Below are 17,016 nucleotides of genomic sequence, written 5' to 3'. Positions count from 1 at the left end.
AGAGGGTGGACCAAAGTAGGAAAAGACCAGACAGACAAGACTCAGGAAAGAGATGAATACTGGGCCCCCAGATGTGCCCTTAGAGATCTCCAGACTCCTAAGGAAAGCAGAATGCTAGGTTCCTTCTCTCATTTGTTTTCCTCAAAGAGGAAGTACCTGATGGAAACAGTGGAATTATAGAGTGACAAAACCCAGTCTATTCCACTGAGAAATTAGAACTTTCCTGGCCTCTGTGTTCCCATTTCCTCCACAATAGCCTAGTGATAACTGCACCTGTCTACCACAAGGAGGTTAATAGGATGAATAAGACAATGTTAGCAAGAGTTCTGAGGACTGCCCATGAGGGAGCCACTCAAGGTCCTGACCCCAAAAAACTGGGAAAATAATGGAGACTCCATGGACTCCAAACCAAAGATCAGAGTACTCCCCAAATCTCTTTAGACGGGGCTAACTGCCTCTTTTATCACAGCAACCCTCCTACCATCTGTCTTTCTCTTTCCCTTTCTTATTACTGCCAAACTAAGTTGCACTTGTGTAAGGGAAGAAATGAAGGAAACTTCAAGTGTGCACCCAACACTTAGTGAGTTTGCTTTGCTTTTCTCTGAAGACACAGCCATCAGATTTACGGCACTCAACTCCAAAAGGCAAAATAATTCCCACTTTCCTGACAGATGGTGTTTCTGATGCTCTCTTATCTTAGCCAGTAGAGTAAAAGATAAATAAGTTTAAAAGAGAGGACCTAGGCATTATAGCTAGAAGATAGGGCATATCTGGATAGTCTATGCAAAGTAGTAACATTAGCACCTCAAATTCAGGGAGGAGCAGCAATGTCAGAAGTTAAAGAACAATAAATCAATCACCCTTAAGTGTGCAATCTGAACAGGAGAGACTCGGTTGGCTCATTGCTAATGATGGTTTTTTGTTGTCGTTGTTTGGCCATACCACATCTTAGTTTCCTGACCAGGGATCAAACCTACATCCCCTGCATTGAAAGTGCAGAGTCTTAAACCACTGGACCACTGGGCAAGTACACCAAATGCTATGTTCTTAAAGATCAAATTTAATATCCACAAAGAAATTCTTTCCACAGAATCCTTGACAACTGTTTTCAGTCCCTGTGAGAACATATCACAAAGAGCTCACAAATTTACGGGAGACTCCATCACACTTTATAAAGTTCCTTTATACTGAGCTGAAGGTGCTTCCTTGTAACTTCTGTTCTGGTGGTACATGAATGCTCAGTCGTTTCAGTCGTGCCAGACTCTTTGCGATCCCACGGACTGTAGCACACCAGGCTCCTCTGTCCATGGAATTATCCTGGTAAGAATATTGGAGCAGGTTGCCATTTCCTCTTCCAGGGGATCTTCCTGACAGGGATCCTACCTGTGTCTCCTGCATTGGCAGATGGGTTCTTTGCCACTTGAGTCACCCCACCAGGGAAGCCAATGTCTCCTCTGGAGTACCACAGAAATCTGTATGATTTTCTCAAAGGTGGCATCCCTTCAACTCTGGGAGCTGGAAAGAAGTACGAGACACAGAAGAGCCCCTGACCCTGTAGCTATTTTAAATGAGATTCCTTAAGATCAATCATTTTCATTTTACATGCTAGGAGTTTGGTGGCATATTGTACCTTTTAACACTAAAGAGGAAAAAAAAAAATGCTAGACTACTGTCAGTGCCACCTGGCTTCCAGGGCTGTTTCTGTTACATCACAGCTGTGCAATCCTGGACAAGTTACTTAACCTCCCTGAGCCTTTTGGTTCAGCTATAAAGAGGATCATCTATAAATAGGAGTAGTAAAACTGGCTGTGTTAACCTCAAAGATGTATTTCTCAAAATATGCCCTATACATGAAAATGTCTTGTAAATTTTAAAGAGATCTACGCATATATAATGATCATTTTTACTTAATTTTTTGTCAGCCTTTCTCATTTTTGACTGCCAAGTGACTGAGTTCTTGGCCTTATAATCAGGATATACCAGAAAGTTCTCATTTCAGCTTATACCCCAGAAGTAGTCACATCTTCCAACAAGGTGGCACAGAATCATGAAATAACCAGAAAGCACTGTGAAGAGCTTAGAGGAAGAGTTAGAAAAACAACCGAGGGACATTTTCTGAACAGACAGCAGAGCGAGAGGCCCGGAACCCGGGCAGGGAGGAGAGGGTTAAATCTTTTCCTCTGCAGTACAAAAGAAAAGAGTGTGCGGAAAGATTAGGATTTTTGCTTTTACAATGGGAGCTGCAGAAGCGTAGGGAAGAAGCTGAAGAAAAAAAAGGGGGCGTCTCCCCTTTAAAGACTTGCAGAGGTTGAGAGAGAGTCAGAGACTGAGAATCGGAGCGCGCGCGTGTCTGTCTGTCTGTCCCTGGGAAGCGAGAACATCTCTGCTTCACAGTGATTGGCATTGGGGGAGAGGCATCAGTTGGCTTCAGACCCAGGGGGGAGACCAGACCAGGTCACCCCGATTCAGACTAAGTGAGCGTTGTCCCTCCCTGTCCCACCTCTCTCTACCCGGGAATGTCTCGGCGAAAGCAGCGGAAACCCCAACAGTTAATCTCGGACTGCGAAGGTCCCAGCGCGTCTGAGAACGGTGGGTGCCGGGGAGGGGTGGGGGTGGGGGCCGAGTCCAAGCCTGTGTGGGTCAGGCCAGGGCCAGGGGAGGGCACCCGGGCCACGGGCGAAACCAGGGGGAGGCCTTGGTCACTAGGGGGTTGAAAGAGTTGAGTTGCAGGGAGTAAGGAGATGATGACCTGCGCTGGAGAGAAGCCTCGCTTGGCTTTTCTCAGGGTTGATTCTGTTTGTTTTCCGTGTTGCTTTTCTTTGGATGAAATGGAGTTTTCAAACTGGCTCTGTCTCCCCACCCAAGAGTTTTCTCCCCAGGTCCCCCTTTGCTCACTGGTCTTTGTGCCCGTTGCTAAGTAACCTTCTCAGACCTGAAGACCCGTCTCTTAGGGGTGGGATTTCCCAACTCCCCCCCCCCCCCCCGCCGCCTCCCGCCCCCGCCAACCCCCAGCCTTTTCTTTCTGGAGAGTTGGGTTGCAAGAGAATGAATTGGATGAACGTGAAGGTTCCCCTGAGGGAGAGGAGAAAAAAGTTTCTTATTGTTGGGCTGAGCAGAGAACAGATCAGAACTCCCAGAGGGAGAGAGCTAATGTCGGTCAGACTCAGCCTGGTTTGGAGTGTGTATCCGTGTCACCTGGGGTAGAGGCTGGAGGAAAGGTCTGGATGAGGGGCTTGGGTGGGTGCTTCAAGGAAAGCCAAGCTAAAAAAAACTGTATGTGTTAACATACGTGCATGTTAATACATGCACATCATTTTATGAGGATATTATCATTTATGTAACAGATTTTCTTTATGAGAGGGGAAACTTTCATGTCTTCATACAGCATTCCAGTAAGAGGCAGCCAACAGAGCAACTAAGGTACTGAGCAATGACATTGCTCAAAGTCTCAGAAACAGGCATAATCAGGAAAGAAACCTTGATTTCATGATAATCAGAGCTGGTAGTACACACTCCACCTAAATTAGGGTTTTCCAAGCTTGCTTGGTTGTGGGTAGATGTGAGCTAGTCTGGGAATCTGTATCTTCGCAAATATCCCTGTACTTCTTAGGACTGAGCAAATTTTGGATAATCTCGTATGGCTATGTATTTCATACTGTGAAAGTTTGAAAGTTCTGGCTCGGAGAGAAGCTATTTATTTAGCAAACAGCTGATTCAGCCAACAACGTGATATAGGATTAAACATAAGGATTCTGAAGGCAGAATTTCAGGACTCAAATCCTGGCTCTACCTCTTGGTTAGCTGTGTAGCCTTTGTCGATTTACTTTGCTTTTCTATGTCTGTTTCCTCATCTGTAAAATGGGGATGAATATACTGACCACTACCTCATTAGGTTATTGAGTTAATACATGTTAGTACACTTAGAAAAATAACTAGCATAAATAAGTGCTTAAAACATGTGGTATAGCCCCTAGCATAAATAAGTATTTAACATGTGAGTATTATTATTATATGTGAGTACAGTGGCACTTCTTGCAAATACTGAAATAAGACCAAAGCTCTGGGAACTCCTCGTAAACTTCAGCATTTCTTTATGAGATATGTGTCATGGAAACCTCTAGGATAATGCATTTGTAGTGGTTAAAACTAAAACATGGATTAAACTTACCTTCTCACCTGCTGTTTAAAAAAAAAAAAAGACTTGAGATCAAGTCAGTGCGCCACATGCTACAGACATTTTGGCTTTTGTGTAGAACACATCCCCTTCAAATCAGTGCTTTACTGGGATCCCACTGTGCCAGTATTAAGAGGTTCTAGCTGGTGGCATCCTTCCCTCCTGGGACACATTAGCCGCCCCCCCCCCCCCTTAATGAGGCTGCAGGCCGGATGTTTCCTCCTGCTGCTCTACAGGAGACTTCCCCCAGAGCCTCCGAGTTGCCTTACAGCCCTGCACCCCTGCTGGTTGGATTGCGGAACAATACTGAATCCCCCCAGAGGCGTCCTCCTCTCCTCCCCTCTCCCCTCTCTCCCCACTTCCTCAGCTCACCCACTCCCTACACCACTGCTGAGGAAGAGTCTGGGAGGCAGCTACAAATTCTTGCACAACTGCCCTGAGAGGACTCTCCAGCCCCTTGAGCTATAGCTCCCACTTGTGGCTGTGAACACCTGGGGGCACGGAAATGCTGCTGCAAAGCCGTCCCCATAGAAACAGTATAGGCTTGAACTCAATGGCAGCAAAGAATTTCAGTTGAAATTTTGCCTTTGAGCCATAAAAGTTAAAAACATAAATGTCAGGAGCAAGAAAGGTGTAGTTAACCTTAAGAAAGCTGATGGGTTTTCTGTTCAGAATTCTGACAGTGAAAGATCCTTGGGCTACTAGCATGACCTGGGGTGTAATGGGGTCTCATATGTAAGATGAGGTGGCTAATATTTGATCAAATCTAAAATTCCTTCATGCTCTTATAAGATATACAGATAGGGTTTCTATTCACTCATGTGATCTTCAGCCTCCTGAGTTCTCCTTTACCCCAGGGACATTTTGTTGTTGCTGTTGTTCTGCAGGCCCCCAAATTAGGTAGGGAGGGCTCTTATTTGGGGGCTCTTACGTGTGCCCTTTTACAGGTGTACCTGTGGAGCTATGGGCATCATCATGACCATCAGCAGACATTTATTTTAGTAGGCTAGGGTGCCACTAAGGCTTTCAGGAGTCTTTGCCTTCCTTTAAGCAATGTTTACCATATGTGACAAGCAAATGCTGAGCCTTTGTTGCACATTTTAAAAGCCTCATCTCTGCAGTGACCTAAGATATCACCAAGACACAGTCTGAAAAACCTGTTTTCCAGCCCTCTTTTTGTTCAGCTTCCCTGACCAGAACACCAAAACCTAACAGAATAGTAATTGCATGTAAGTGATGAGAAGGAAATAGTCTATTTACTTAAAAACTCTGGAGAGAAAAAACATTCCTCTCTTCCCTACAGAGTCTAGAAGTCTGGAATAGAGAACATAAGGGATGTGAATAGGGAAAATGTAAACTAGTGCATCTGGGAAATAAAGGAAACCATCAGAAACCCAGATATTTAGTGAGAAGGAGAAACCAGGACGACAGCCAGACAGATCTAGGGGAAGAAATGGCAGTTGGCAGATATCAAGAGCAGCACAAGGGGAAAGAAGGCAAAAATAGAGTTGTGAGGGTTCTGTCCTCTTTACAGCATCCTCCCTTGGAGTATTGATCCCTGAGCCTTTAAGCCCTAGGCACTCCTGGGTCAAAAAAAACCATTTCTGAGTAGCTAGAAAGTACTCAGGCAGGATACAATAGAGCACTGGATAAGGACACAGAAAACCTGGTTTTCAGTCCAGCTTGGACTTGGAAGTTTTGTGACCTTGGACAAGTCCAGCCTTCTCCCAGGGTTTCAGCTTTTAGTCTTTACAGAATAATACTCATTGCTAATATTTGCAGAGCATTTACTATTTGTCAGCTACTATGCTATGCCCTTTGTATATTTCCTTTTGTTTATTTCTCTGCTATTATTACCTCCATTAAAATGCCTTTAATTTATGGTGAAATATACAAAACAAAATTTGTCATTTTTAAGCATACAATTCAGTGGCATTAAGTATATTCACAATTCTGTGTGACCATTATTACCATCCATCTCAGAGCTCTTTCATCTTGCCAAACTGAAACTGTATACCCTTTAAATAATAACTCCCCATTTGCTTCACCCAATCCCACCAGCCCCAGAAAATCACCATTCGACTTTCTGTTTCTGTGAATTTACCAATTCTAGGGATCCCACATAATGAAACCATACAATATGTGTCCATTTGAGTGGCTTATTTCCGTCTGGCTTATTTCACTCAGCATAATGTTTTCAAGTCTCATCTATGTTGTAGCACTGTATAAGAATTTCATACATTTTTGTTGCCATACCCCCATTTTAAAAAGAAATCCAAGCCTTAGGGAAATTAAGAAACTTTTCCCAAGGTCACAAAGATTAGAAAGTGCTGGCACTTTAGCTGAGGTCTGATGCAGAGCTGACATTCTCAATCACTGTGCTCAGTGAGAGGTCAGCTCTCTAAAGTCACTTCCAGCTTCAAAACAGTATGAATTCCATGTTAAGTGCTGAGTCCTTTGATATCAGAAAAATGCCTGTTTTAATAAAACCCTTTTTTTGTGTGTTTGATCTAAGATATTCTTATTCTGGAAACATATATTTTTCTCACTTAGCACCAGATGTACCTGTGCCTGTTTGTCCACTGCGTTGCACAGGTCAAGGGTACACTTACTAGGTGTGAGTGACAGAGGGGTGTGTGGATGCATTTAGGAGAGAGGAGTGCGGAAGAGAAGATCATTTATTCTCCCTTAGAAATCCTCTATAGCAGCAATTACAGAATCAACTCATAATTGGGGACACTATCAATTGGTGTTGGTCCAACATTAACAGTAAGTTTAGGCAGGGCTTACATAGTATGCTCATTTCTTTAATGATTAGATGGTGCCTGAACTCTGTGTACAACACAGACTTTCATTTTACAATTAGAAGTATGGCTCAAGATGCACATACAGTCACTTAAACTAATAGTCGGGCGTATATCATGTCAATTTCTGTTCATGGAGGCAGGGTACAGGAGAGTCAAAATGTAGCTGTGGTCAGAGGAGAGAGACAACCCGATAGGCAGATTTTATTTTGCATTGAGCAACTCGTTTTACTTATGTCCTAATTTTGGTAAAGTTGAACACAGGTAAGATTTGTGACCTTCCCCGGTGGCTCAGCAGTAAAGAATTCGCCAGCAATGCAGGAGAAACTGATTTGATCCCTGGGTCGGGAAGATCCCTTGGAGAAGGAAATGGCAACCCACTCCAGTATTCTTGCCCGTGAAATCTCATGAACGGAGGAACCTGGCAGGCTACAGTCTATGGGGTCACAAAAGAGTCAGCACTTTCTACTTTTCCACTTTGAAGACTTGTGAGAAGCAGGGTGGAAGGTGTGATGGGAAAGGCACTTCTCTGATACACACTATGGATCTCCTCCTTGGCTGTACATTGGAATCACTTGAGGAGCATTACAAACATTGATGCCTAGACCCACCCTGGCCAGGCTTCCCAGGTGGCTCTCGTCGTAAAGATCCCGCCAGCCAATGCAGGAGACCTAAGAGATGCCTGTTCGATCCCTGGGTCGGAAGATTCCCTGGAGTAGGAAATGGCTACCCTGTATTCTTGCTTGGTGAATCACATGGACAGAGGAGCCTGGCAGGCTACAGTTCATATCTTCACAGAGCGTCAGACTTAGCATGCACGCACACACAGCCTGGCCACTGGGATTTTTTAAAGCTCTCCCAGTAATTCTAATGGGCAGCAAAGTTTGAGAACTTCTGTTTAAGTCTACCTGCTACCCACCGATTTTTCTGTTTTCCGAGCCATCCTTTCCCAAGTTTGATGAGCCACCAGATTTAGAGAGTCACCTGATTTCATTTTTCCTTGTCATTTCAGCTCTTTATAAATTTAAACCAGCGTATCCAGGTCTCAGTCCTGTGTCCATCCCAGACTTTGCATGTGACCCAGGATAGCTTACCTCACCTTATCTACTATCTAAGGACACCATTACCGGGTTTGTTTAGTCCTGTGTTTATGACTTCATTCGTGTCTGCCTAAGAATCCCACCCCCCTTTTCAGGATAGGCAGTGAGTGCAAAGTGCTGAGAAATAGAGGGCTCCTCTTACAGGTGGCTGTTGATCCATCACCTTTCAACAGGGACTGAATTTACCTTTAAGAAGAGTGCAGATCAAATTACGCATCAGAAAGCAAGTTTCATTAAAGAGCAAGAAAGGGGACAGTGTTTCCCAGGAGAAGATGAAAAGAAAAGGATTTCTTTTCTTGTTGGAAGACTTGACAAAACAGCAACTTGATATCAAACGTTCAATGCTAATTAACAAATGCTCAGTAGAAAGCGTCCATCTGATTCCTTCTCTCTCACTGAGGCCACAGAGCAAATGGCAGGTAGGAACCACACAGGGCCCTTTCTCTAGCTTAGGGAAGCTACACAATGTTGATGTGCTTGGGAAAGTATTGGACAGGAGTCAAAATTCTGAATGCTTATTGCACTGAATTACTGTGTGAACTTGGAAAAGTCACTTAACCTCTCCAAGCTTCAACTTCCTTATCTGTAAAAATAAACAACATGGCAGTTAACCTGTGACTTAACCATAATTGACATAGAATCCCCTCTCCCTCCCTGGTCAGTTCTGTAAGCCTGGAGCTCCTCTGTTTTAGGGCCATTGTCCACAGTGTCAAGACCCTTGTGTTTATCTGAAGTTTCAAAACAATTCAGTACAATGTTTTCAGTGAAAGTGGACATTATTAATATTATATTATACTAATATTAATATTCAACTATGTATTATATACAACTCAGTGTGTGTGTTCAGTCGTGTCTGACTCTTTGCAACCCCATGGACTGTAGCCTGCCAGGCTCCTCTGTCCATGGAATTTTCCAGGCAAGAATAATGGAGTGGGTTGCCTTTTCCTACTCCAGGAAATTGCCCCCAACCCAAGAATTAAACCAGTGTCTCTTGCCTCTCCTGCATTGGCAGATGGATTCTTTACCACTAGCGCCACCTGGAAAGTCTAATATTAATATTACATTACACTAACATAATATCACAGCTCCCATCCCAAAAGACTGCCTACTCTTAACATATGCCAATGATATTAGCCTCAGAAATGAATAAGATTGCTAATTCCCTGGCAGTCCAGTGGTTAGGATGCCACACTTATGCTACCAAGGACCTAGGTTCAGGGAACTAAGATCCTGAGTAAGCCATACAGCTTGGCCAAAAATAAATAAATAAATAAAAAGAAATTAATAGGTAACATGAAAACAGACCTAATTTGAATATATATGTATTTTAGCTTATTTTGGGTTTTTTGCCACAATATAAGTTCTTTAATTCACAATATTTGGGACTCCTCCCAAAATTTGAAGTCCAATATATACATATTATTTTATCCCCACTATATTTCTCTGATGAAGCCAGCATAGCTACAGTATTACCACTTTACAAAAAAGGAAATGGCAGTGTAGTCATGGTATGACCGCCCACCATGCCTCAATTTACCACCAGCCAGGCAAGAACGGAACTGGGATTAGAACAAGGTGGATTTACTGATGCCCAGGCAAACCACAGAACTAAGGACTTGTTGTCACCTTCTGTAAGTAAGATAAGCTCTTTTAAGGAAGTGGGAAAGCCATTAAGGCTCATTTCAAGGTAGGAAGGGAATGCAGAGTACCTGGTCCAGGAGGCATCTTACCCCCTTAATCCTCTCTCTGAATAGGAGGCCACCTCTGTGCGGTGAGCAGGTGTTAAATCATTTCTAGGCATTCAACCCAGCCTGGGGCTAAAAGGGGCTTTAGGCCCCGAGAGGCTGCCTGGTAGCTCCCTCCTACTGCATTTTCCCCATTGTTTCGGGAGGAGTTCCCTTCCCCCCCAGGTTAGAGCTAGGTGGGCCTCTGCAGGCTAGCATCTTCCCAAAACCGCACGTCCTTAATAGTGTCTGCGTTGCCAGAGAAGGACAACGGAAGAAGAAGGGTAGAGAAGAGGAAACTAAATAGGAGATGGCTCCTTAAATAAGCATGAACTCTATAAATGAGGTGTGGGCCGGGTGATCCTTGGAGTAACTTGCATTCAGCTATTATTCGGGGGGAGGAGGGGAGGGGAGTAAAGGGGTTTAGTGTTCCGCAGAGAAGAGTCCTGAATCGACTTCCTTGGAAATTCTACCTCGCAGCCTCCCACCCTGAGACGCTTCTTTTGTGGAGGGGGTGTGGGGGTAGGGTGGGAATGGAGGTGAAGAAAACAGGACGAAACTTGGGGCATTTGAAGGGGCGGTGTGAATATGTGTAGATAAGGGGTGGATTTTCTGGGACCCCCCCTCCCGCTCTGGCCCTCAGACCACCCTCTCTGGAGTCCACGTTTTCCAGGCTCAGCAGATCCTTTATCCGAAGGAAAATAAGAGAAGCCTATCGCTCTGCTCTATTGAGCAAGGCTGTGTTTCCTACTGTGCCCCCTTGAGCTTGCTGGGGAGGTGGGCGGACCGGTCTGGGCAAAGACATCTGGAGATGGGGGGAGCTAGCAGAGGGCCAGGATAGGTGGACCCCCACCAGGCCCCACAGCACCTGTCACGGAGCCTACCGGAAACCCTCCAGGGCCCTGGGCTCCCGCCCCCATACACCCATCCCCCGCCCCCCTCTCTCCTCCCCAGCTCCCGCCTCCCTCCTCAGCAGCTCCTCCCCACAGACTCCCCTCCCCAGCAGCTCCTCCCCCATCTCCCCTCTCCCAGCTTTCGGGCTCCAGCTCCTCCCCTCCTCCGCGTCTCCTCGCTCCCCTCCCCCTCCTCCGCTGCGCCCTGCCCCCGCCGCGGATCTCCATCTCTGCAGTCTGGGCCGCTGGGTGCAGAGGTTGCTGCAGCCCGGGCGGCCACTGCCGCCTCCCCCAATCCGGATACCCATTGTCTCCCACTCCACCCGGCCCTGCACCTCCCGCTCAACCATGGCGCACGAAGCCGGGAGGAGCTCTCGTCTCGGGGGGCCCTGCGGGGAGCCGGCGGAGCTTGGAGGTGCGGTAGGGCCCGGCAGGGGTAGGGGTGGAGGGGGCGCGCGGGGCGAGGGGGGAAGGACTTTCGGTGGACGAGATAAAACGCATGATTCTCTGCCCAGGACCCGGTCCTCCCAGCTAGTCCTTCCGCCCGCCGGTGACCCGGGGTGCGGGGGAATGGAAGGGGGACGGTAGCTTGTGCATGCCCGCTCCTCTCCTTCCTGGCCCCCAGTGCTGGCGTGTCGTGTCCAGGCGGGTCAGCCCTGAGCTCTAGCCTTCTGCACGGCCTGATGGTGAGCTCATCTCCCCACCCCCACTAGCGGTTACTGGGCTCGTTGTTAATTACAGCCTGTGTGTACCCATCCCAACCGCACCACCCACGGTCTCTCCTTGTGTTCTCCCCCAGGTGATGTGAGCGAGGACGACCACCCCCAAGTCTGTGCCAAGTGCTGCGCACAGTTCACTGACCCAACTGAATTCCTCGCCCACCAGAATGCATGTTCTACTGATCCCCCTGTAATGGTGATAATTGGAGGCCAGGAGAACCCCAACAACTCTTCGACCTCTTGCGAACCCCGGCCTGAGGGCCACAGCAGTCCGCAGGTCATGGAGGCCGAGCAAAGCAACCCCTCGGACTGCGCGTCCTCTGTACCCACAGATCCCACCTGGGGCCCAGAGCGGAGGGGAGAGGAGTCTTCCGGGCACTTCCTCATTGCTGCCACAGGTACAGCAGCTGGGGGAGGTGGGGGCCTGATCTTGGCCAGCCCCAAGCTGGGAGCAACTCCATTACCGCCGGAGTCCACCCCTGCACCCCCTCCTCCTCCGCCTCCTCCTCCTCCCCCCCCAGGGGTAGGCAGTGGCCACTTGAACATCCCTCTGATCTTGGAAGAACTCCGGGTGCTGCAGCAGCGCCAGATTCATCAGATGCAGATGACGGAGCAAATCTGCCGGCAGGTGCTGCTGCTTGGCTCCTTAGGTCAGACAGTGGGCACCCCTTCCAGTCCCTCAGAGCTACCTGGGACAGGGACTGCCTCCTCCACCAAGCCCCTGCTTCCCCTCTTCAGCCCCATCAAGCCTGTCCAAACTGGCAAGACACTGGCACCTTCCTCCACCTCCTCCTCGGGGGCAGAAGCACCCAAGCAGGCTTTCTTCCACCTTTACCACCCCCTGGGATCACAGCACCCTTTTTCTGCTGGTGCGGTCGGGCGAAGCCACAAACCCACCCCTGCCGCCTCCCCGGCCCTGTCGGGCAGCACGGATCAGCTGATCGCCTCGCCTCACCTGGCATTCCCAGGCACCACGGGACTCCTGGCAGCGCAGTGTCTTGGGGCAGCCCGGGGCCTCGAGGCTGCTGCCTCTCCGGGGCTCCTGAAGCCAAAGAATGGAGGTGGAGAGTTGAGTTATGGGGAAGTGATGGGCCCCTTGGAGAAGCCCGGTGGGAGGCACAAATGCCGCTTCTGCGCCAAAGTATTTGGTAGTGACAGTGCCCTGCAGATCCACCTGCGTTCCCACACAGGCGAGAGACCCTATAAGTGTAATGTGTGTGGCAACCGCTTTACCACGCGAGGCAACCTCAAAGTGCATTTCCACCGGCATCGGGAGAAGTACCCACATGTGCAGATGAACCCTCACCCGGTGCCAGAGCACCTAGACTACGTTATCACCAGCAGCGGCCTGCCCTATGGTATGTCGGTGCCGCCAGAGAAGGCCGAGGAGGAGGCAGCTGTGCCGGGCGGAGGTGTGGAACGCAAGCCTCTGGTGGCCTCCACCGCCGCCCTCAGTGCCACAGAGAGCCTCACGCTGCTCTCCACCGGCGCAGGCACCACTACGGCCCCTGCGCTTCCCGCTTTCAATAAGTTCGTGCTCATGAAAGCGGTAGAGCCAAAGAATAAAGCGGATGAAAACACCCCACCGGGGAGTGAGGGCTCAGCCATCACCGGGGTGGCAGAAAGTGGCACAGCAACCCGCATGCAGCTAAGTAAGCTGGTGACATCGCTACCCAGCTGGGCCCTGCTTACCAACCACTTGAAGTCCACTGGTAGCTTTCCCTTCCCTTATGTGCTGGAGCCTTTGGGGGCTTCGCCCTCGGAGACCTCCAAGCTTCAGCAGCTGGTAGAAAAGATTGACCGTCAAGGAGCTGTGGCAGTGGCCCCTACTGCCTCGGGCGCCCCCACCACCTCTGCCCCTGCAGCTTCATCATCAGCCTCATCTGGACCCAACCAGTGCGTCATCTGTCTCCGGGTGCTGAGCTGTCCTCGGGCACTGCGCCTGCATTATGGCCAGCATGGAGGTGAGCGGCCCTTCAAATGCAAAGTGTGTGGCAGAGCTTTCTCTACCCGGGGCAATCTGCGTGCACATTTCGTGGGCCATAAGGCTAGTCCAGCTGCCCGGGCCCAGAACTCCTGCCCCATTTGCCAGAAGAAGTTCACCAACGCTGTTACTCTGCAGCAGCATGTTCGGATGCACCTGGGGGGCCAGATCCCCAATGGTGGCGCTGCACTGTCTGAAGCGGGGGGAGCTGCCCAGGAGAACGGCTCTGAGCAATCGACAGTCTCCGGAGCGGGGGGCTTTCCCCAGCAGCCATCCCAGCAGCCATCCCCAGAGGAGGAGTTGTCTGAAGAAGAGGAAGAGGACGAAGAAGAGGAAGAAGATGTGACCGATGAAGATTCCCTGGCCGGAAGAGGCTCTGAAAGTGGAGGTGAGAAGGCGATATCCGTGCGAGGTGATTCAGAAGAGGCCTCTGGCACGGAGGAGGAAGTGGGGGCTGTGGCGGCAGTGGCCACAGCCGGGAAGGAGATGGACACTAATGAGAAGACCATTCAACAGCCTTGTCTGCTGCCACCGCCGCCGCCTGACAGCCTGGACCAGACGCAGCCAATGGAGCAGGGAGGCAGTGATGCTGCCGGAGGCTCGGAAGAGGGGGGAAAACAGGAGAGGAGCTCCAGCCCAGGGTCAGCGCTGGCCCTTGAAGGGGAAGGCGGCACCCCCTCGGTGGAGGAGCTGAGCCTGCAGGAAGTGATGAGAAAGGAGCCCGGGGAGAGCAGTGGCCGAAAGGCCTGTGAGGTGTGCGGCCAGACCTTTCCCACCCAGGCAGCTCTGGAGGAGCATCAGAAAACCCACCCCAAGGAGGGGCTGCTCTTCACTTGTGTTTTCTGCAGGCAGGGCTTTCTCGAGCGGGCTACCCTCAAGAAGCACATGCTGCTGGCCCACCACCAGGTACAGCCCTTTGCCCCCCACGGCCCTCAAAATATTGCTGCTCTTTCCTTGGTCCCAGGCTGCTCACCCTCTATCACTTCCCCAGGGCTCTCTCCCTTTCCCCGAAAAGATGACCCCACCATCCCATGAGCCAGTTTTTCTGTACCTGCTGCCCCTTGACCCAAGGAGCAGTAAGTGAGAGCTCTGTAGAAGGACCTCCCAGATCTATGAGCCTTTATTTGTCTGTTTCTCTGAGTTCTTAGATGTCCCTAATGACTTTTCTCTAATCCCCGAGTTTCAAAATCGCTGTGCTCACGGCAGTTGCCCCCTGAGAAACTTTTCTTCCCTCTTCATTCATTGTACCTGAGGAAAATAGATTCACTACAGCTTTTACATTCCCAAGAAGAACCCTTTCCAGCTTCCCTGAGAATGACCCTTCTTCCCTCTCCTCTCCCTTCCCTTTGGCAGGTGCACCTGAGCACCCACATATGGAATTACAGTCCACCCCGAAGGGGGCAGCATCTGTCCCTGGAGGGCCTAGGGCCACTCCTCTCTGGTTACCAGGTCAACCTTCATGACTTCTTGTCCCAGGGCATTCCTTCCCAGCTGGTGAGGGTGGGCCCACTGTCTCTTTGGAACCAGGACACAACCTTCCTGTCAAGTGACCTGCCTGCCAAGCCCCAGACTTCCAGTTCCATCTCCATCTCCACCACCCCTTCAGGCCCTGCACCACCAGTGCTGTTTGGCCCAGGAACTGAGGCTGGGAAGTTGCCTCCAGCAGTGGGATCCAGAGAAGCCAAGAAGAGAGCTCCCCTTTTCCTCTTTTGGCCTCTTGCTTCCAAGACAGTGCCTGGGAAGCCCATCATAGAAGAGAAGTAGCAGATTGTACCTTCCTTCTCCTTCCGCGTGCCAACAATGAAAATGCAACAATATCTGTCTCTCGTGGCCCAGCCCCAAGGGGTAGGGAGAAATGAAAGGCACAGGACACTCTTCCTGCTAGTAAGGCACTTGTGTCTTAGTCACATTAAGGCAAAGGTGTTGGCTGGTTAATATGCCAAGATATTTTGAGCTTCTCATATCCTTCATCTTTGCCTCTCACAGTTAGGAAACAAGTGGATTTCTTGCTGAGAGGTCTCCCATGGGATGGCTATTTGGGAGAAGGAAATAATGAAGTTCATATCTTTTGCAAGCATTGTTGATGAGGGTAGTTGAAGGACTAATGGAGAGTTGAGTGTTGTAAAGCATAAGGCTTGCTGCAAACCTATATGATTAATAAAGGGGCAAGATGTAAAGGAGGAGACCTCAAATTCTTAATTGGATGGGTCGATGGGTCTCATGAATGTTCTTTTGGACTCATGGTGACTTTCGTGTGCCACAGTGCACCATGGATCAGGGGGGTTTGCTAGCACTAGTGTGCTTCTAGTTTTAGATAACTCCCTCCTTTATTCCCTAGCCCCTTGTATTTTCCTTGTCTTCCTCTCTCAAGGTCCACTTCCTCCCCATTTTGCCTGTCCATGGACCTGGGTTTGTGTCTTTGCCACTGTCTGGTTCAGAGTCCCAGACTTTGGGAGAGTAGCCCCAGGTGCTGTCCTCCCTGCCTCTCTGTCTTGTAATGAGATGTAGTATTTACTCTTAACATAGGATCATCTGGAACAGGAGTTCTGAGGAGGAGGGGGTGAAGGTTCTGCTATTGACTGACTTGAGTGATGGCTCCTCCTCCAAAGGTGTAGGCTCCAGAGTTTCCTAACATAGTAAAATGTGAAAAGCAGACAAGGGAGATACTAGTGTCTTTCCCTTTTCATTAAAGGTGTTTTAACCAAATATTTGTGTGTTTCTCCTTATTTCATGACTAAATAGCCAGCTGGGGTGTGATATGGGCATTCCCTAACATTGAGATTCCCTTACCACCTACCTCTCCTGCCAAAGCTGAACATATGGTGGTGAAGTATTTAATTTGCTCAGCCTTGTCCTAAAACAACCTCCACTGAATGTAATTTCCTTGTTGAAATGGTGTTTGTGTTCTCAAAAAGTAGAGGATTTGCTCACTGTTTGCAGCCATTGTCCAGGTTTTCTCTTTGCCTAGATGCTTCCACCACCAGGCTTTTGCATTTTATTTTGTTTTTTGTTTTGTTTGGAGTTTGAATGCTGTCTATCAGTCTTTCCTGAAACCTAAGCCAGGCTAGCTGACATCAGTTAATCTGCAGAACGAAGGTGAGTTCATCTTTATGATCCTTGGTTTAATGTTATAAACAATTTAAAAAAATAATTCAACCCTAATAATTTCTACCAACAAGGTAATATAATATAAAGGAGAATTTTTAGCAGAGGAAGTACATTGGGAATGGATGTGTGTGTGTGTATATATATATATATATATTTTTTTTTTTTTCCTTTTTTGTTTTGTCTCCACAACATGGTAAGGTTCAGATTTGACTCTTAGACCTTGCTTTCCTAAAGAAAACATTCTCTGGAAAAAAATTTTTTTTTTTTAATTTTTGCTTTTGTAAGATTGTATCACTGAAACTATGTGCTAAAGGGATAGGACTGGTAAAATGATTTGCCTGAAGACACGTAGCCAATCAGCTGCAGAAGTGGGTTAAGAACCCAGGTCAGCAGAAACTCAGTTTCACTGCTACTACCTTCAGGGGTGGTACTTGCTTCCGGTTCCATCACTGGACTTCTAAAGTGAGGCTGGCTGGAAGACTGAAGGGAAGAGGTGAGTAAACCTGTTCC

The 17,016-nt window shown here is 48.6% G+C and overlaps 1 protein-coding gene across 2 annotated transcripts; it reads left to right on the top strand.

Moving 5' to 3' along the window:
• Nucleotides 1–10,802: 10,802 nt before the first annotated feature.
• On the top strand, nucleotides 10,803–16,104 carry SALL2 (spalt like transcription factor 2). 2 transcript variants are annotated; one of them, XM_043920627.1, is made up of 3 exons: nucleotides 10,803–11,110; nucleotides 11,495–14,304; nucleotides 14,752–16,104. In XM_043920627.1, the coding sequence occupies exons 1-3, from the start codon at nucleotides 11,044–11,046 to the stop codon at nucleotides 15,160–15,162; spliced, it is 3,288 nt and encodes a 1,095-aa protein (XP_043776562.1). In that variant the 5' UTR covers nucleotides 10,803–11,043; the 3' UTR covers nucleotides 15,163–16,104. The 2 variants fall into 2 exon arrangements, with proteins under 2 accessions (XP_043776562.1, XP_043776563.1); XM_043920628.1 differs by lacking the exon at nucleotides 10,803–11,110 and adding an exon at nucleotides 11,153–11,381.
• The last annotated feature ends 912 nt before the right edge of the window (nucleotides 16,105–17,016 follow it).

Source organism: Cervus elaphus, chromosome 12 (genome assembly GCF_910594005.1).
Source record: "Cervus elaphus chromosome 12, mCerEla1.1, whole genome shotgun sequence".
NCBI classification, from domain to species: Eukaryota; Metazoa; Chordata; class Mammalia; order Artiodactyla; family Cervidae; genus Cervus; species Cervus elaphus.
The sequence above is the reverse complement of the archived record's forward strand: the minus strand, read 5'-3'. Positions and strand labels throughout refer to the sequence as shown.

What these genes read in the sequence shown, in the direction of transcription:
- SALL2 (XM_043920627.1), top strand. Translation starts at nt 11,044, where the DNA reads ATGGCGCACGAAGCCGGGAGGAGCTCTCGTCTCGGGGGGCCCTGCGGG. An exon ending in GGAGCCGGCGGAGCTTGGAG is followed by an intron (nt 11,111 to 11,494) that starts GTGCGGTAGGGC and finishes GTTCTCCCCCAG; the next exon opens with GTGATGTGAGCGAGGACGAC. An exon ending in TGCTGCTGGCCCACCACCAG is followed by an intron (nt 14,305 to 14,751) that starts GTACAGCCCTTT and finishes TCCCTTTGGCAG; the next exon opens with GTGCACCTGAGCACCCACAT.